Source organism: Brassica napus, chromosome C5 (assembly GCF_020379485.1).
Source record: "Brassica napus cultivar Da-Ae chromosome C5, Da-Ae, whole genome shotgun sequence".
NCBI lineage: Eukaryota > Viridiplantae > Streptophyta > Magnoliopsida > Brassicales > Brassicaceae > Brassica > Brassica napus.
The window spans coordinates 12,167,540-12,188,421 of record NC_063448.1 but is presented as its reverse complement, the minus strand read 5'-3'; the positions used below and the strand labels follow the sequence as shown (position 1 = coordinate 12,188,421).

The 20,882-nt window shown below is 33.5% G+C and overlaps 2 protein-coding genes across 2 annotated transcripts; one reads left to right on the top strand and one right to left on the bottom strand.

Moving 5' to 3' along the window:
• Nucleotides 1-4,383: 4,383 nt before the first annotated feature.
• Nucleotides 4,384-6,845, top strand: LOC106437998 (protein STRICTOSIDINE SYNTHASE-LIKE 2-like). The gene is made up of 3 exons (XM_048756743.1): nt 4,384-4,829; nt 5,620-5,886; nt 6,100-6,845. The coding sequence occupies exons 1-3, from the start codon at nt 4,555-4,557 to the stop codon at nt 6,683-6,685; spliced, it is 1,128 nt and encodes a 375-aa protein (XP_048612700.1). The 5' UTR covers nt 4,384-4,554; the 3' UTR covers nt 6,686-6,845.
• Nucleotides 6,846-7,587: 742 nt separating this feature from the next.
• On the bottom strand, nt 7,588-8,603 carry LOC106356703 (late embryogenesis abundant protein M17-like). The gene is made up of 2 exons (XM_013796435.3): nt 8,438-8,603; nt 7,588-8,301 (listed from the first exon to the last, which is right to left on the bottom strand). The coding sequence occupies exons 1-2, from the start codon at nt 8,529-8,531 to the stop codon at nt 7,790-7,792; spliced, it is 606 nt and encodes a 201-aa protein (XP_013651889.1). The 5' UTR covers nt 8,532-8,603; the 3' UTR covers nt 7,588-7,789.
• Nucleotides 8,604-20,882: the final 12,279 nt, after the last annotated feature.

Genomic DNA, 20,882 nt, shown 5'->3' with positions numbered 1-20,882 from the left:
TTTTTCTGTAAAGCAAGTCTTGGTTTCTTTATGGTTCAGTTTCCTTTTCAACGCGACGATCATTTTTTCCTTTCAATTTAGTTATATTTTCGAGTACTTTTTTGGGGTTTTAGTGTTTATTTATTAAACTAAGTAAAAAATTTAAAATCCTACCTACGAGTTCAAAGAGAAACATCTCGCATTCTCATGGTATATGGTTCAAAGAGAAACATTTCGCATTCTCATGGTATATGACAATTTTAAACACCGAAATAGAAACTAAAGTAACCAAGGACACTAGGCTGTGTACACACTCGGCCTGAATAAAGCAAAGATACGACATTTATGTTTAAAAATTGTAAGAACGTAATTGGAACCCATTTAGTCTTGATTCGTTTCAGTTTCAATTTCTTATATATATTTTTAACTCTTATATATATATATATATATAGTGAACAGTTAACTGACACCAGTCTTGATTCGTTTCAGTTTCAATTTCTTATATATATTTTTAACTCTTATATATATATATATATATATATATAGTGAACAGGTAACTGGCACCGATAGGCATTTTGGAGCATTAATGGAGAATTCTTAAGTTGGGATTCTTAGCGGGATATAAAAAACTGTCTCTTAATTTTTAAGTAAAAAAGCTAAGAGCGGCTCTTAAATAGATAAGAGACGGCTCTTAAATATCTATTTAAGAGTCGACTCTTACCTTTTTTACTTAAAAGTTAAAAAACGGTTTCTTATATCCGCTAAAAACTCTACCCTAAAAATCTCCCATTAATCATGCTTTAACAAGAACCGTAAGGACAACTTTAACGGACAGAGTCCAAGCTTCTAAAAAAATAAAAAAGTAATATTCTAATAAACATTTTATTTTTCAGTTTCTTTTAAATACTAAAGTCCATAAATAATTGACATCCGTGAAAGTAGCCCTGGGACGGATCCGGATATCCGGGAAATTTAGGGTATCCGGATTCGGATCCGGATCCGTCGGATCCGTGGATTTAATATCCGGATCCGGATTCGTGGTTTCCGGATATCCGGGTTTCGGATATCCGTCTCGATATTCTATTATCCGCGGATATCCGGATCCGGATCCGGATCCGTCAAAATAATTAAAAATAATTTTTTAACAAAAAATATTAATTTTTTAACAAAAAAATATTAATTTTTTAACAAAAAATATTAATTTTGTTAACAAAAAATACTAATTTTTTAATATAATACATAAATTAAATATTTATAAATATATTTATATATGTTTATAATATTGTAAAACTAAAATATAATATTATAAGATTAATTCATGTATAAATATTAATATATCAAATATAAATATTAATAAAATTTAAAAATTTAATGTATTTTAAAAATACGGATCCGGATCCGGATATCCGGACCTAAAAATTACGATATCCGGATCCGGATTCGGTTTGCACGGATCCAAGATTTTACTATCCGGATTCGGATCCGGGCACCCTGGATATCCTATTTTCGGAGCAGATCCGGAACGGATCTCGGATCGAATCCGGATCTCGGATAATAAGTCCCAGGCCTACGTGAAACCCAGTTTCTAAAAACCCGGTGCAGAGGACTCATGCATCTTTTCTCACCTACTTTTTCATTATTTTTATCTTTTTTAATGGAAGAAACTTACCTTAAAGACCACTGTTGGACTTGCTCTAACAATGAAAAACAGTTTTTTATTTGTTTGATATTACTTTTCTATGAAAATATATTATGGTGGGCAAAAAACTAATTTCCTATATTTTTATTAATTAGAAACCATTTTTTTGGAAATATACTTGGAAACAAAGTTAATAAATCTATATATGAACACAAGTATCTATTATTATTATTTTCTTCTTTTTAAGTTCATAAGTTTTTTTTTGAAACTGTGAGGCTAATGACTGGCCTGTGCAGTCCACAAACCATAGACAGGATAAAAGTGGGATATGTAAACATTCAGAGGTCCATCCTTTTTGAATGATTTCCTTTATTGGCTCTGATGTCTTTGGAATGGTTTGTTTGGATGGGTTTGATGACATAATTATAAAATAAAAAGGGTCAGAACTCAGAGGGCAACACAACGAATAGGTTGCTATGTGGGGGCTCATGCAGTTGCTTCTTCTGCCCACTGCCGGTTCTCCTGTCAATTCGCTTCCTCTAACCTCTGTTTTTAAATATATATATATATATATATATATATATATATATATATTATGTTTCATTTATAAATACAAACTCAAATAAAAACATTTATTACTTGTTGCAGGTTAAAATGTGGATAGTACGAATATAGCAATCTTAGATGGGTTTACATAATTTAATATAATATTTTAATCAGATTTAGTTATGCAATCAAATTTTCATTTAAAAGTGAACTAACTAAAATTAACAAATATTTTCACAATTTTTCATGAATATTTTATAAATTTCCTTTTAATTCTGAATTACTAGAGTATGATTATTGGAGAGTTCTTAAGGTGGAGTTCTTAGCGGAATATAAGAACATATCTCTTAACTTTTAACTAAAAAAACTAAGAACCGGCTCTTAAATAAGAGTTTTAAGAGCCGGTTCTTAGTTTTTTTAGTTAAAAGTTAAGAGACGAGTTCTTATATTCCGCTAAGAACCCCACCCTAAGAACCCTCCAATAATCTAATAATCATGCTCTAAAGTCTTTCTCATTCAAAATTTGATTTTTTTTTTGTCATCAACATTTACAGACTCATACTGACTCTGTAAACCAAACTGGGTGATCTGCATCCATGTGAATGACAAAAGACAGCTGCTGTCTAACACTGCGTGTTAGTCTATCCGCCATTGTATTTTGCGTCCTTGGTACATAGATGATCTCTGATCGGGTGAACATCTCTTTCAGGGTCTTGACATCTTCCAAATAATTTGCAAATGCTGGTCACTCCTCTGGTTCCGAAACCATCTTCACCAATTGAGAGCAGTCTGTTGCAAACGTAACCTGAAACTGACGTAAATTCCTCATACATTCCATAGCCCAAAGGAGCGCTTCAATCTCCGCATGAAGAGGAGAAAGACTGGCCCTAACATTCCTCGCCCCCAACAATCCATCAAAACCTTCTAAGGTACTAAGCCAGCCTTGTCCTGATTACATATCCCCCTTTTTCCATGACCCATCCGTGAAACACCATCTTCCTGGAATTGACGGCAAAATCATATTCCCTATTTGTGGTATTGTCCTTTGTTCATTCACTATTTGTGCCTCAGCCCACATTGTAGATTCTGTTTCCGCTAATTTGAGTGTGTCCATGGGATCCATATCCAAATTACTGAAAACTTTATTATTCCTAGTTTTCCAGATGTACCATAGTATCCATGCAAACTGATGATCTTCCAACTGCGGAAGTACTCTCCAGAATAGATGATCCATATTTGTGAAAAGAGAACTCGTTGGAAAAATATCTGGATTTGATGGTATCTTCGAAAGAGGTCAAACCTGAAGTGCTGGAGAACATTCGAAAAACACATGGTTTATCGATTTATCGTGGACTCCACATCTTGCACAACAAATATCCCTTTGAATTCCCCTCGATTGTAAATTCTTCTTCACTGCTATACATCCTGTCAGCAATTGCCAAATAAAATGTTTTAACTTTGGTGGACACCGTATTTTCCAGCAGAAGGCTTTCAGAACATCCACTGTGGGACCAATCAGTAAAGGTGGTTTCTCTCTGTCTGGATAGATCCGTTCTACCTAATATCCTGATTTGACCGTGTATTTCCCGTTTTTGGTGAAGTGCCATCCATCCATCATTTCTCATTCAAAATTTGATATTCTAAGGAAAATGTTACTTTCAATATATATATATATATGCACACATTTTGTTGAATAAATTTTACACTTTACCCAACCAAAGTTGTAAATTGGATCATAATAGACAGCAAATCGTCAGATTTGGATGGGATAATATAGAGTACAACCCCAATTTTTAATACAATGAACTAAATGTGACCCCAATTTCCGGCGTTCGTAAGTAATCATACCATCTACATGTGTGATATACCTCAAAAATCACAACTTAAACGATAATATAATCTAATCTGAATTGAGTTATTATTTTTGTTTTCTTGTTTACTTATAGACAAATAAGAAATGAGTAATTTTATTACAATCATGGAAACTTTCACATTCGTATACCTAACCGATACACAAATTGAGGCAAACTAAAAGAAATGTAATGTTTAATTCCCTTATAATCTCATTCCATAAACGGCAAAATTTTCTATCTTATCCAACTATCATGACTGTCTGGTTTATAAAGAAGAAAACGTATCTTTCATAATAAAGCTATTTAGAAGATGTTTGAACAGAAATAATAAACATATGAACCAGTAAATGCATGATGACAAAAGAAAACTAACAAACGGAATTCACCACAAATCCCAAAAATACAATAATTCAGCTACAATATTTTAGTTTTGAGTTTTTGACACGAATTCGACATATATACGAAAACTAATTATTATTTTCTGACATCTTGGTGTATAAGAGAACCATAACTCTCTAACCACAAAGACAAAGAAAAATGATGAAACTCTTCTTGGTGGTGGCGATATGTGTTGCCCTTTTCTTGAGCCTCACAGATTTTTCCGGCGAGAGTCCAAAACATGGGGAGTCAATGCTGACTGTTCATTTCCCTGAGTTCCGTCTGATTCCGACCACCGGAGCTTCAGGACCAGAGAGTTTTGTCTTTGATATCTCCGGTGAAGGTCCTTACACAGGTTTATCTGACGGTCGAATTGTTAAGTGGATAGCTAATGAGAGCCGTTGGATCGATTTCGCCGTCACCACACCAACAAGGTACACAGTCTTTTTTGTGATCTAATTGTATCCACCAACTCCTTGTGTCCCATTGAAATTATCAATCTAAAAAAAAAAAGAAATTATCAATCTAACTAAAATCACATCCTTGGGAAGTTCAAATTTTCAACAATGGTTAACTTTAATCTTTTAAGTTTATGAATTTATCTATAGTCCTATAAAAAAAAACGAATTTATCTATAGTCTTTTGTTTAATACAGTTAGTTATGAATTCCAGACTAATGACAGGTACTTCTTTTGTTTCTGCATATGTACTTGAACTTTAACTTTCTGATTCACAGTTTGTTATTCGGACATGCATGTGAAGTTTCCATTCTTAGGGGACTCTAGAACTCAGTTGCATGTGCAGTATATATTATATTTGACAATGCAACTTAATTAATTGCTTCTTTTATTATCTTTGAATTTTTTTTTCCTCTGTTGTAAAATGCCGACAGCTAAAGAACTGAGTCACGAAATAGAAAATGATGTAGTCTTTTTATTTACTAGGAGTCATGAGCTTACAACCCCTTGGTTACATACTTACATAAGATAGAATATGAATGTGTTATTGACGTTTTGGCCTTCAGGGGTCCAGATTTGTTATAAAAAATTGATACATATTACAAAGATTATAATATATACTTTTTAATATACGAAAATGTCTCTCTTCAGTAACGATTATGCAATCCTTAATACTAATAGCAGAGAAAAAACAAGTATGAAAAAATAATTACTGCTAACGGGGATTTTACACTTGGATGGCCATTTACGTTTTGACTAAATGCAGAAAAGGTTGTGAGGGCCCGCACGAGCACCAACGAACGGAGCACGTGTGTGGTAGACCATTGGGGCTGGCCTTTGAAAAATCCACTGGTGATCTTTATATAGCCGATGCGTATATGGGCGTTCTTAAAGTTGGCCGAGAAGGTGGTTTAGCGAATCAGATGTTAACACGTCAGCTGGATGAGCCACTTAGGTTTACCAACGGACTGGATGTTGATCCACGGACCGGAGTAGTATACTTTACCGATAGTAGTTCTGTTTATCAACGGAGGTAAAATTCTGCAAAATTTAATAATCCTAAAGAAAAGAATTCTGTGAAAATTAATTTTAAAAAGGTTATATAGAATATACACATGCATTAATAGAACGTTTTTATGGTTATGTGCCCGAATTATTTAAATCCTGATAATACATTATAGAATACCAGTTTTTAAAACACTGGTAAAGAGTGTAGGTGTTATATTTATACTGTATTTTTTTTCAGGAATTATATAGGAGTGATGATGAGTGGGGACAGAACTGGCAGACTGATGAAATACGACCCAAACACAAAACAAGTGACAACTCTTCTAAGCAACCTTGCGTTCCCCAACGGCGTCGTTCTAAGCCACAATGGTGAGTACCTTCTCGTGGCCGAGACTGCCAAGTGTCGGATCCTACGTTACTGGCTGAACGACACGTCGGCTTCTAAGTCTCGCCAGACCTATGAGATTTTCTCCGACCGGCTTCCTGGGTTCCCAGACAACATAAAGAGGAGTCCACGAGGCGGGTTCTGGATAGGCGTGAACACGAAACACACAAAGCTGACAAAGTTTGCCATGTCTAACGTGTGGCTAGGGCGCGCCGCCTTGGGATTATCGGTGGATTGGATGAAGGTCCACTCGTTCTGGGCCAGGTACAAAGGGAACGGGATGGCCGTGAGGTTGAGTGAGGGTAGTGGCGCAATATCAGAGGTCTTTGAGGGTAAAAATGGAAACAAGTGGATGTCTATAAGTGAGGTTGAGGAGAGGGACAGAACTCTATGGGTTGGATCGGTGAATACTCCTTTTGTTGGCATGTATAAAATCTAAAAACAATGCATAACCTTTTGTATTAAGCAAACAAGCTCATTTTTAAAAATGAAATTCATATACTTATAAGAAAAAAATAAACAATGCAAAATATGCGTTTCCATCATTATCATACATACATAACTAAAGATAAAATTTCGCAAACTAGCGATATTTTTTGGTTTCCTCATAATGTTTGGGACACTAACTTACAAATTAAACATATGCATGGTTTTCTTTTTACAAAGTAAGATACGTAAATGTGCAATACAAATGAAACTGTTAAGAGCAACTCCAGTGGGGAAAAGAATTTTCTATGGATAAAGAAGATCAAGGTTCTTCAACTACTCGCCCACCTACCTCATGAAACACTTCAAACAATCACCTCCCGGTCACATATCTCTCCATCTGGTTCAATAGAGTGCAAGGATAAGCCTGCTTCGATTAAAAGGAAATTTCTAGACCCAAAGTTTGCTTAGCATTTTCAGTGCCAATCCATTATACGGCTTTTTAAATTTTAATTCTGCAGTCTATCAAATTGGTACCATTGCGTAAAAACTTTCAACTATATTTCAGATTGGATATCCACATAAAAAAAACACTCCAATTGAGAGTTCTCAATATATATATATTAGTATTTAATTATAAGTATGTTAAAATTACGGAAAACTCAACCAAAAATATTGTTGGGTTTTCCATACGTCGAGAACTCCCTATTGGCATTGCTTTTAAAAGCTTACAAAGGTTCTTACCCTAACTATGTTGTGATTTATAACCCTGCCAAAATAAATTAAAAACAGGGCTACAAGTTAAAATAACGATTGGACTTTGATATCATCTAAAAGCTAAAGCCAGAGCGGCATGGTTTTCATTGATATTATAGTTTAATATATATACAGTTTAAATATTGTAATCCACGATTTGATATTAAAATTAAAACAGTTGTTATTATTATAATCTTCACGAGAAAAACACTACATAACAAAACACATAATATTAACCTACGACTTTTTTATTGAGCTAGAGACCTTATAGGCAACAGTTTTCTCTTGTTTTGACATTCATACGTGATAGTAATAAACCATGCATTCATGCATACAAACACAGTTTGAATTACACAAGAATTCATGGCTTAGCTTCTTCCTTTTTCTCCTCTTCCTCAGTAGCCATCTTCTTAGAACAACAAGCACTGCACTGCCCATAAGCGTAGCTTCCGCAGCAACCGTACCTACACCTGCTACGTTGCTGGGGCTCAACAACTTCAGACTCGGCCTGAGCACTTCGGCAACAGTAACTACACCGTCCATAACGCCAGTATCCGCAACATCCGTACCTACAACCACCAACAGCTTCCACGCCTTCGAGAACAGTCTGGGCCTGGCTAAGGCTGCAACAAGCACTGCACCGTCCAAAAGCGTAGCTACCACAACATCCGTACCTACAACCACGACGCTGCTGAGGTTCAACATCGTTGACTTCAACAGTCTTAGTCTCCACGGCCTCCACGGTCTGGGGTCGGCTGCAGCAAGCGCTGCACCGTCCAAAAGCATAGGCTCCGCAACAACCATACCTACAACCACCACGTTGTTGTGGCTCTATAGCATCGGTCGCTTCACTTGGCTTTACTTCATCATTGGCTACACGTGTGTGATATATATGTTATTTACGTCAGGCCATGTATTAAACATTCGATCATCTTTAGACCAAAAAAAACATTCGATCATCACTTATGTGAAATTATAAAAGGAATATTATAAATATAGAGTTCTATACCATGTGTAGCGGAATCGTTGGATGTCTCGGCAAAGACACCGAGAGAGAAGGAGAGAAGCAAAGCCAAGAGAGTGAGAGACTTGAGGCTTCCCATGTTTTGTTTTCGTTACTTTAGCTTGTTCGGTTTGTTGTGAGGGAAGATGTTTTCTGGTAGTGAAGAGTGTCTAACCATAGCACATCTATTTATTGTTGGGCGGCAAAACATGGCGACAAGAGACCGGTCAATTATGTCGAGTTAGGGAAGATAATGACATATTTTATGGAGGAAAACAATGTAATTTTTTGGTATAAATAATAAGCTACATTCGTTCTGATTGATTCCCTTCGGTTAATATTTGGTCATATCTTCTGCTTCAGTACACGAGCATAGAGTCAATTTAGTCGAAACATTGTTTTCATTTTTTGATTCGTTCATCCTTTATTCCTTTACCATATGATGTAAAAAAGGTTTCAATTGAATAATTTAACATTCAGTTTTAAAAAATAGTCTCAGCAGACGTAACCATATTTCAAAATCATCTACAGCTAGTAATTAGACATGTGTGGGGAAGAATCGTAGAAACTGATTGACAAATTGTAAGAAGTTTTTGATGCGTTTTCTACGGTTAATTTATTCGCCTAATTGTATTTTAGCTTTATATGATGGCTCTAGCGATGTTTTTTTTTTTTTTTGTATTTTCCATCAACTTGATATTCAGAACACAACACCGTGGCTCTAAATAAAATATTAAAGATCAGTCATTGTTTTGTAAATAATAAATCAGACTTTGCGGATAAATTGATATGTAAATTTTTCTTTATCTTACAACTAATACATAAACTAATATTAAAAATCTACTAAAGAACTGTCTGTGTTTTCCGAAACGACTTCCAAAAGAAAGATTTCAAGATTTAAGAGATTACACAATAAGATATTAATACTAACAAACCACGTGCTAGTGGTCGGATGGTAGCATGGCGTTTCAGCGTCGCTAAATGAGCTGAGTTCGAATCCGACTACATTCAGATATCCCTAACACGCGGTCACCGGTGATTTAACATTCTCTCGTCAGAGAACGGTATACTAACATGGTATCTGCACATATAAATCGTGCCACGCATACAGTGGAAAAAATCTACAGTACGTGCAAATGTAATTATCATCTATCTCTTGGTCACTAAACTGTACACACCAGTTATCAATTATACAATGAATTTTTTTGATATTTACGAGGAGTTTCCTGGTCTCCACTTTGTGGGTCCAGACTAGCCTTTGGCGACCGCTTTGGATTATGCCACGTGTTGGTCTCCTTGATCGGGCCGAAGAACCCATGTGAAAACCTCGGTGACCAATGTGAATCGAACCCGGAGCCGTACTTGCAGCCGCAAACCGGATATTTTCTTCTCAAGTAGCAGTTCTTTAGCTAGATACAGGATATGTTACACTTGTAAAAGTAAACACTTATATACATATATATTGTATTTTTAATATAAATAAAAGATATTAAATATTCACTCTCCACAGTAACTTCTCAAATGTATTTCATAATATACTTTAATACTATAAATCAGTAATAATTAAGTCACATAAATTAATACGTATATTTAATAATTTTTATAGTAAAATATGCAAGAACTAAAATATTTTAATTGTTAAACAACATTAAATCGAATATGATCACACTTAATGACCAAAATGAGGATAAAAGGCAATCATGGATTTGTTTCTCCTTTAATTGAAATAAGGTTAATCCAATCAGTTAGATTAAAATCTGAGTAAAACCTATTGAACCAGAATCTAATTAAAAGTATACTAGATGATTATATGTGCGCATGCGCGGGTGAGTTTTTATAATAATATTTGTTTATTAAATAGTTTTAACATTTTGTAACACTATAATCTTTATCTATTATAAAATAACGAATATACATGTTGGTCTCTTAAATATATCATCGTTGTTGAATAGTTAACATATTACATTTCATTTTAACTATTTTTAAAACTTCATATGCACAAAAGAAAATTAAGTTTTGAGGCTGACCAAATCACTAAAACCAAATAGGCAACATCGATTGTATAATGATGAAGGGGGATTAGGTTTTCTGCTCTCGATTTGTCACTCTCTATAAGTGAGTTCATTTTCTACCTCTATAAAAATGTGCTTTTATTCTCGTCTTTGTTTTATTGATATGAGTTAAGTTTCTTTTTTTAACTTCTTCTATGAATTCAGTGAATTAAATTAGTGTCAATTTTTTAAAAAAAGACATCTGTAAAAATTAGTTTCACTCCAGATACATATCTAAGAATCAAAATTTTGAAAAAAATCACCGGCAAACTATATTAACAGATTAGTGTTCAAATCCAATATATCAAGCTGTTATAGAATATATAAGTGCAGACTTGAAATATAAATGTCTGTCTAGTATATATTCACCAGCTCGGTCTAAATATCATCTAATCCTAGAACAGCAAAACAAATTACTTATTTCACCAGTTCAGGTAATATTTGAATCCAAACGGGTAATATCGAACCCGAATGGATATCCGAAGATAACCAAACATAAGTATACTTAGCCCTATATTTCTATTTTACTTCTCTCATTTTATTCAAAATATTTATATTAATGATGCTTATTGGTAGAAATTAGACAATATACATACAATTATGGACACAATTATTTGCTGCTCACTTAAAATATATATCAAGCTCTTGGTTCTTGTATTAACAAAAGTTGCATCTAAAATTTCAAAACAACAACTAAATTAGTGTCTTTTTATTTTTAAAGTTTTATCTCATAACCTATTAATAGTTTAATTTTTTTTAAAATTAGAAAACCAGTTAAAATATATTTTAAATACAAAAAAACTTAAACAATGATTCATTTATTTATTTTTTCTTCACAATTTAAATATCCAAACTCGGTCCAAAATATCCAAACCCGAACATAAAATACCCGAACCCGTCTCGAAGTGTAGAAATATCCGAACGAGTTTTATATTTTTATATTGAAATACCTGATACGAACCCGAACGTGTATCCGAATGTCTACCCCTATGATATGTGATCATCATTTGTATCTTGCTTGAACAAAAAAAAAAGTTAAACCGATGATCACAAAATTTTCAATGTATGACTTTTACCATTTTTAGTAATTTATAGTCGTTTTTAAAAATTCAAAATATAACATATAAGAAAAAATCTAATTTTTTTTGTTATATGCTTAATATGATTGTTTAATTTCTTTTAATAGTATAAAATTAAAAAAAAAAGGTTAGAAAAATTGTTATCAAATATGTATTATTCATAATCATTAATTGTCATATATATGTTAGCCATATTAGGTAATTTCGTAGCTTTTATTTTAGGAAAGAAAAAATATTCTTTTGTACACTATTAATTAATTTGATAGTTAGTTTAATAAAAATCATAGTATATGTTTATATGGACCAACTTATTTTTCTAACAATTTTAAGAATCATTTTCGTGATGACACGTGCCTACGAAAATATGTTGTAATGTTCTAGGATATAATATACAGGGGATTATAAAACTATGTAGCTATCAAATACCCGCCCTTGCTTCTGGCCAAAAACCCATAATATAAGTTGAACGTTGAACGTAGAAAGCCATTACATGCATCAAAACTCAAAAAGGCATGACAGGTAAACTATTCTATGTGGTTCCATGTGTAAAAATGCCATGCTCTATGCATGACATGTGGTGTTTACACGTATCAAGATAGTTGTTACAAAGTCTAACTGTTGGACTTGAAACCCCACCGTTCGAAAGGATAATGTCCACCTATACATTCCAAAGCAGTGATAGAATCCCAATTCGAACTCTTCCTCTGTTGGTAAAATCATTAGAGTTTGCTATAAATGAAGAAAAATTAAGTGTGAAACGGGATAAAATGAATCATTTTAGTGCAATGTGGTTAAATAACTCGTGATCATTTAGAATTCAGATATTTACTCTATGATTTCAATCGTAGTTAGCTTAGCTATTAGTTTAACTCGTAAACTAGTTTAAACTTGGAAGCCACCGTTTATATATAAAAACTGACTGGGCTTTCGCCCGATCCAAGTGCAATTCAAGTATTTGTTTAGAATTCAGCATATGAAAACCAAAACCAGCCAATCAATTGACTAATAAAGACACGTCAATCCCTTATATATTAAAAGAGAAGCATTGTAATAAATGCATTTACATCACAATAGACACGTGACATTCTCACAATGATTTGATAATAAGTATGTTAACGCGTTCACACTATATTCCTAAATGTGTTCACACTATGTATTTTGCGTTTTTTTAATATAAAATTCACATACATGGTTCCAATAAAACTCTGGATTTTTCGGTTCGAATAAAAATAGATAAACTATATATATATTATTTTTATTGTTTATGGATAAAGTTGAGCAAAATATTCATAAATTTTGATTCGATTCGTTATCCATTTTGATTTGAACCAAAAAATCTGGATATCCGTAACTCTACGAAACAAATCAAATACAAAAATACAATATCCAAAAAAGAAACAAATCACAAATACCAATATTTTTAGGAACATATATCTAATTCGATCTGTTATATGCATATAAATACATATATGTAAAGAATTATATATATATATATATATATATATGTGTGTTATATATATTATGCTTTATATTTGTTTTACAATATTTTTATGAATTAAATTTATTATATTAGGTACTCGAATTTAAAAATTTACATAATGTTTTATTTTTGTAATAAAATGTTATTATTAAAATTTTCAATTATTTTTAAAATTTTATTTTATTTACGGATCAAATTGGATATTCTTTAAAATTCTAAAACATTTCAGATATCTGAGTCACCGAATATCTAGGTGGCTAAAGATCGAATCGACACGAATGCTTCCAAATACCCAGATATTCGATTTGTACTCACCCCTATTTACGCATACTATTTTATTTTCTTTATATGAAAAAATGACTAATGTCATGGTCTTTTTAAAAAAATTAATTTTAATTTTATCTTTCATGTATTATTTTGAACAAAAATGTTATTTAATATTAATTAACAATATCTTTATATATTTGTCAACTATTTTTATATACTTTTCACATACACATACATGTGCACCTTGATGTGAGCACCTTGTAACTAAGTATTCACCACAACTGAACTATCTAATTTTTTTGAAAGTTGAAATATTTTTTCTTAATGCTTCTTTCACTACCGACCAAATTGTAGTGAAATGATTTGTCTTAATAATTTTCTTGTCTTTTTCTTTAACTATTATCTGTTTAGAAACTCTAATATGAAACTATTGGTTCGACATGACGACTATCTAAAATTCATAACATGAAAATAAAAAAATAATATTAATTTTTGGTTTTTACCCAAAAAACAAAAAAATCAAACATTTTAACCGAATAAACGAAAATAAATATTAATTTAAAATAATAGTTATATTTTAGAAGATTAAAAACCAAAAAAAAAAACTTAAAACCAAACCAATATCCAGATTAAACAGATTTAAAGTCTTTTTATTAAAAACAACAAAACTAATAATCACATTCCGCGCAAAGCGCGGATTATTACCTAGTATTCGATTATAAGCGTTACTATGTTATAGATAGTTAGCTAAATGATCCATCAGGTCCCAAGAGATGTAAACAAAGAAGAGCTGGAACTTAACGTATTTGTGCCTTAATTATTTATTTTCAGATAACCAAATCGTTTTGGCCTAGTGGTAAAGAGGTTCCAGCAAAAACTTTTGTCATCGGCTTGATTCGTTTTGGCCACCTAACTGTGCCATTTAGATGGATTAGTTGAGTACCTGGATGTAAGGCCTCGTGAAATTAGTTTTTGGACCTAAAACGCATTTGATACCCCTACGGTTATAAAAAGTATATTTATTTTCAGATTCAGATGATCATTAATGTCATTCCAATATTAACCTTATAGCCATCTAAATTTAGAAATATATAAAGTAACTAATTTAATTTTGATATGCGAGTTTGTCTTCCTGTTCCATACTAAAAATTTCTTCCAGAAAGTTTTTTCTGGAAGCATATGATTATTCATTCATTTTTTTCACGTTTATGTATTGAGAAATATCCACAAAGGTATTTAGGGAATCAGTATTTTCATTTGATTTGATACATGTAGTATTTCTATTCAAGATAGAGAGGATTCTATCCGTTGGAAAATGCCACCAAGTAAGAAGGAAGTTGTGGTTTCATCTTACACCAACAAAAGAAAAATTGTGGTTTCATCGTCACAGGCTGAAAAGTGTTCGTTTGAGAATGTATTGAGAGGGTAGAAGAAAATTGATTGGTTCTTGTTGATGCTTCATCTTCAAAGAATCAAAGTCTCAAGAGAGAGTCTCTTTTACCCTACACTTATTCAGATGGATGTCTAAGTGATAGGTAGTTGTACTTGTACGAAAAATGTGGAAATTTAAATTACTGATGTGATTTTCTCTATATCTCTTTAAAACTTGAATTTAGGAATAATATGGATCTTCTGCCTACCCAAGAAGTTTTGTTTTTGTATAATAATGTTTTGTTTGTCAATATAAAGGCTCGTCACTGAGTTCAAGAGTTTATTGTCGTTTGTCAATATAAAGACTTGTCACTGATAAGATCGTCATGATATTGTTAATGTGTTATTAAAGACTATCACTGGTATTTTCATTGTGGAAAAGACCATTAGCTTTCTTTTTGTACTTCATGTATGGAGTTTTTTTCTATGATATAATGGTCTCAAACCGATATTAATAAAATAAAGTGTTAAAAAAGGAGTCTTATTTTGGGTAGCATTTGTATAGGGTTTTATACAGTAATAGTATATTTTGGTCATAACTTTTGGAGATCTAACGATACTAAAAGGGAGATATGCTCAAAGGAGAGGCTTGCCACCTCAGATCAAAAAATCAGCCAATCATATTGTGACATGTCATAAACAATAGCCGCATCATTTCTCAAAAAAAAATCTCAACATAACTCCGACGGTCACCTTTTCGTTTCCTCTATTTTTCGTTTAGGTCATCATCATACATCAGTTTCAACTCTCCGGTGTCTCCACATCCGATGAGATAACTCCTGCATTCAACAAGGCAATCACTCCATGTCCACCAACTCTTCAGCTTCTCTTGCAACTCTCTATATATAAGAATATAGGATGCTCAACACAAACAATTGATCCAATGAAAAACTGAAAAATAATCAATTCAATCACAGGTTTATCTTCCCGTGATGCTAAGAACAGTGTTTCGCGTTTATTCTTCAGTTTCCATTTCTTTTTGATCATGTGCGTAGCAATACTCAACTTTATAACAAGATTTCAAACTCGAAAGCACTCATCTTTCCATGGAGGTTCAAGCCGAAACGCAACCTAGCTCATCCATTAGGTACTCTTCCTCTGAATCTTCTTCTTTTGTACATCCAACTTCGTTAATACTTCATGGGTTCGATCTGCCAAGTGTTTGGGATTAAGTTTGATCGATTTAGGACATAGGAACACTAATTTATTGGCTCTTATGATTCGACTGCTTCCTGAAGTAATGAAATTTAAAAAAATGGTGATTGTGTAGATTTTGATTTCCAAATTCACAGAGAATTAAACCTATACAGAGAGGAACTTAATCCCACCTGTTTCATATGGCATTGGTCTTTATCAACAAAGCCGTGATTACGCAGTATCCACACTCGACAACTCTTCTAACCCTTTCATGTATTTGATGATCATTAACTATTAAAATTATCTCCTTTCGTCAAACTAAATTTACTCACTTCCCCCCGAAATACTGATTATGAATTGGTCCTGCTTTCGTTTTTCTTTGGACTGTGTTAGCAACTGGCTAATTCATTGCTTATAGACAAATGGGATACACTAGATCCAAATGAATCGATTTGGCTAGTGCCAAAAGGCTTCTCCCGGTTTCCAACTTCTACAATGCTAACGTTGCATTTGCTCTTGCAAGATTGTAAAAAGTCAATATTTCTCTTTATATTGCCATTAAGAGACTCACCTCTTCTCGCTGTTTTGATTGCCAGTTATCTCTGTTTGGTAAAGGCAATCCAGCAATTCAGGTATATAATATGTTTGGAAGTAGGGTTGATCTATCTATTTTAAAATTTTATCATGTTTAAAGCGCTGAATATCTTGATCAAATTTCAGGTAGCTCTAATTGTAACTACTGGCAGCTGCTGGTTGTGTAACTGCAGCTTTTGAAAAAAATTCTTTTGATCTTTTTGGGTATGGTTTTGGCTTCAACATCTGTCCTTTTCCAGGTTGGTTTCATCTTTCTTTATACTTCTCTTGCATCTATCTTCCCAGTAAACCATATGATAAATGAAAAAAAAATGTTTAGCAGATTATGTACTTTGTGATGGTTGAGAAGTCTGGTGCAGAAGACGACTTTCCTTGGTCGACATAATGGTGTATAACAGCTGCCTTTCCCTACCATTTTTGCACCATTGTGAACTCAACAACCATCTTTAGTTTTTTGCTTTGATCTGACATCTTGACCGGATGAGATTATGGAACACGTGCTGGGATCGAGCTATGTGTCTGCAGAGATTCTTGCAATAGTTCCAGATCCAGGTGCAATGGTTGCAACAAGACCCGTGAAGGAGCAGTATTAGCACTCATCATGATCGGCCGGAGTAGCTTCTTCTTTTGTTACTTGGGACCTGGGAATCTGGTGAGGGCTGCTGTTGAAACTATTGGCTTCCGCTGCGTGTATATTTATAATTTTCTTGACTCTGTGAGTGCTCTCCGTTTAAGCAATTTTTAGAAAGACAACAGTAGGTACACTTGAACTATTCTTAAAAAAATGCTTCATCATCCCTTCTCATTAGCATTTTTCCCTTAAAAACTCAGATTTGGATACATTTTCTTGAACACCCCTTTCTTTTTGTAATAACTATGTATAAAGAAGTTACCCAAAGATGATTAATTACAGTTACACTAATCTCTGCTTTGTCTCAGCTCTGTTTTTCCTTCTCCAAACAAGCTTTTCTTTTCATGTTCTTCCTACTTTTCTTTTTTTCTTTATAGGTTATAACTTTTACATATGTCTTATATACAGAGGAAGATGAGAATCTGAAATAATTACAACTACAATTGACTAGCACGATTACACGAATTTGATTTTATTTGAATGTAGCTCTCACATATTTGATAGTCATCATGACATATTCTGATATGAGCAGGATAATAGGCAATTTTACTGTTGCAGAGATGGTCAAAACTTAAACTATATCTTAAATCACCATGAAAAATTAAACGTAAAATCATCTGTTTTAGCGGCACTGTCTCTTATAAGAAAATAGGTAATTCTGCAAATACTATTCTAATATCAAATCATAGCATGGTTATTACAATGCCGTTTTAAAAGTTAATTATTATAAATCTTAGCTTCAAACTTCTTTTTGTACAGTTAGAGAAGGAAGATAAAATATGAGTCTGTGAATATGGAACTTGAAATCTCCATTAAATTCTCCAACCCCTATGACCATGGCACACCCATTACAATGACTGAAAAAATAGATCTTATTGTAGGATCTACTGTAGATCTATTGTGTATATATTATCAATTGAAAGATCATCTACATTCACATGGTGACAATACACTTTATATATTAAATCAATGTGATGTACACGATTAACATACATAATTCCCATAGATTACAATAACATGACATTCTTTTCAATTGAAAAAGAGTTAGAGCATCTCTAAAAAGTATATTTCATCACCATAAGAAATTGTTGTAAAATGATTAAACACTAGAACACTCTGAGAAACCCAGACTGTGTATACATTATCGCCGACCAAGTGCCCATGCACTTCTAAACATATTTCCCACTCTTTTGTCGACAACTTGAAATCCTTCCTAGTTTCTGCTCACTCATAAACATCAATTATTATCCACTCAGTTCAGTATTCGTCTTACTTCAAATCTATACATCTTCGAATCAAACATACATATATTACATCATGCTCACCTTAAAAAATGGATATACACAAAATCGCTGTCTCAGTCTCACTCTTAGCCACATTGACAACATTAACCCGAAACTGGCATTGTGTTCGTCATCACAAATAAAAATCTTGAATAATGTAACCAATATATCAAAATTTACATCTACCACTTTCTTTTTAACGCTAAAACTATCTCCCCCAACATTTGTTAGAAAAACTTGATCCATACCAAGTCATATATAACCGAAATGTCTACATTTTTATAGTTCTTATACTAAATAAGATCAAATGTCAATGATTGCCAATGGCTAGAAAAAAAAACTATTTCCCTCATCATTACTGTGTCCGTTGTGTGATTTTTGGTTTTATGATTTGTCAACATATTCTATACTAACCGGAACTTGGTCTTACAAAGACTAAAGATAATTTCCCCATTAATTTCCCAAAATGAAACAGGAAATAAACCATTTTGTTCAAACTTATAAAATATTTATAATCTTTATAAGTTGAAAAAATCATATAAAATAAAATTTTAAAATATAAAAATTTAAAATACATAATCCGCGCGAAGCGCGGAAAAATACTCTAGTATATGTAATATGTGAAAATTTGCAAATAAAATGCTCCCATTGCACTCAATATAAGTCGGTCCTGATGGTTGATGAGTACGAATCATTAAAGTACATGCTATATGTAATCCTTGATTATCCATAGATCTTGTAGTTTATTATATATCATCAAATGAGACTTCAATCATCGGCACTATAACTTTATACTTTAAAAAAAAAAATTCCGAAGTAATTTTGGCAACTTTTTTAGTGTTCAACATTTCCTATTTATTTGAGGAACAACACAAATTATCGAGGATGAAATAGTGTAACTAAGAAAGCCATTAGACTCTTTTACTAGTAGTTCAGGACTAAGATTAGATGAAGGATCAATTTGAGCCTCGATTGGAAACAAAATATGGGCACATTTTGTTTGGTAAATAGTTAAGGTGAGAAGTCAAAGTTGTTTTATGGTAGCAAAGAGGTTTCTTACGAGGCATGATTACAAATGACTCGTACGTCACTTAACGAATAGAAAACTTTGTACAAATGTAGATTTAATTTATTTAGGTATACTGTTTGTAAATTATTTGTACTGCCTTAAGACTATAATATGATATGGTCAAATATATTTCCGAATGTACAATCCGTTGTTAAAAAGGACAAAAGGATTGTGGAAATGATTAAACATTATGTCTATGTTTAATGTATCTCACGATCAAGGAACTAGAGCGGTTGGCAAAACAGACGGAGACGAGAAAAGATTAATTAGCTCGCCTCGAGTTCGCCCTAACACCTAGTCCTCCGTTTGTGGCCGCCGCTGATCCACTCCGGTGGCTCCTACAGCACTGGAGTCGGGTCTCTTGCATTTTAATTTCTTTAGATCTGTTTGTTTGCTCTTGTCTTATATGTAGTTTCCGTTCGATCTAGGAAGGGCTAGGAATCCGCCGTGAAGGTGAACAGAGGAGTGTGGAGAGTGATTTTTAAGCCAGAGGTTATGGGTTTTCAGATCTTACGGTCAATATGCTTCGTAGTTTTCCTCTCTCTTTAGATTGGGGTTTTTTCAGATCTGTCTTTCTATACTTTTGGTCCTGTTCTTCAGTCGTGGTCATGAATCTCTCAGCTCTGGATGTTCTCCTTTGTGGCGCTCTTAGCTTTGGGTTAATGATAGTTAATCGTCTTGTGTGGCTGGGGTTGTGGCTTGTCTTCCTTTGAAGTTTAGTGGTGTGGAAGTGCCTTCTCAACGGGTTAGGATATGGGGAGGCTATATGTTCCGGACTTGGTGTCTTTAAGCCGATCTTCTTTCTTTGGTCGTAGCTTTTGATCAGGTGTGCTCCAGCTTCTCTTCGTTCTCGTGAGTTGTTGGTAATCTGTGTTTTTCACGGTCTCTTTTGTTGGGTTCGTCTATTGGATGGTACGTTGGCATCTACTTGCTTCCTCTGTATGGTGTGAGGTATCAAGACGAAGCAATGGGTTCGATCTTCCGCTCTTCTCTCTTGCGAGGATGTGACCACTCGCGTGCAAGAGCTGCTGATCCTTTTAGACGTTTTCCCCGCTTGGAGTTTCAAGGTTCAACCTTGTGTCTTTCCTCTCTTGGGTTGCGTGTGGTCTTATTGCAGACGTGTTAGTGGTTGTTATTGGCTCCGTTTGCGCTTCAGTTTTTGATTGTTTCCGCCGGTGTTTTTTCTCGTGAGGTTGTGGTTGTGACCTGTGATGGATTGTGGTCTTCTCAAGTCTTTGTTTCTGAGTTCAACTCATGCGTCTTCAGGTTCTTGGTTATGATTGGCGACCTGGTGTTGCTATGGATTTCGGTTTGAGTTCCTTTGATCATTAAGTATTTCAAGTCATTATCATTTGCTTGTGGTAGTCTCTAAAGTAATAGTTCTATTTATGTTTTTAAATTTGGGTCTCTAGGATGTTCGATCTGTGAA

Bases quoted from the DNA above. Each gene is read 5' to 3' on its own strand.
- LOC106437998 (XM_048756743.1), top strand. From the start codon at position 4,555: ATGATGAAACTCTTCTTGGTGGTGGCGATATGTGTTGCCCTTTTCTTG. The intron at 4,830-5,619 runs GTACACAGTCTT...GACTAAATGCAG, and splicing joins GCCGTCACCACACCAACAAG to AAAAGGTTGTGAGGGCCCGC. The intron at 5,887-6,099 runs GTAAAATTCTGC...ATTTTTTTTCAG, and splicing joins AGTTCTGTTTATCAACGGAG to GAATTATATAGGAGTGATGA.
- LOC106356703 (XM_013796435.3), bottom strand. From the start codon at position 8,531: ATGGGAAGCCTCAAGTCTCTCACTCTCTTGGCTTTGCTTCTCTCCTTC. The intron at 8,302-8,437 runs GTATAGAACTCT...ACACACGTGTAG, and splicing joins CAACGATTCCGCTACACATG to CCAATGATGAAGTAAAGCCA.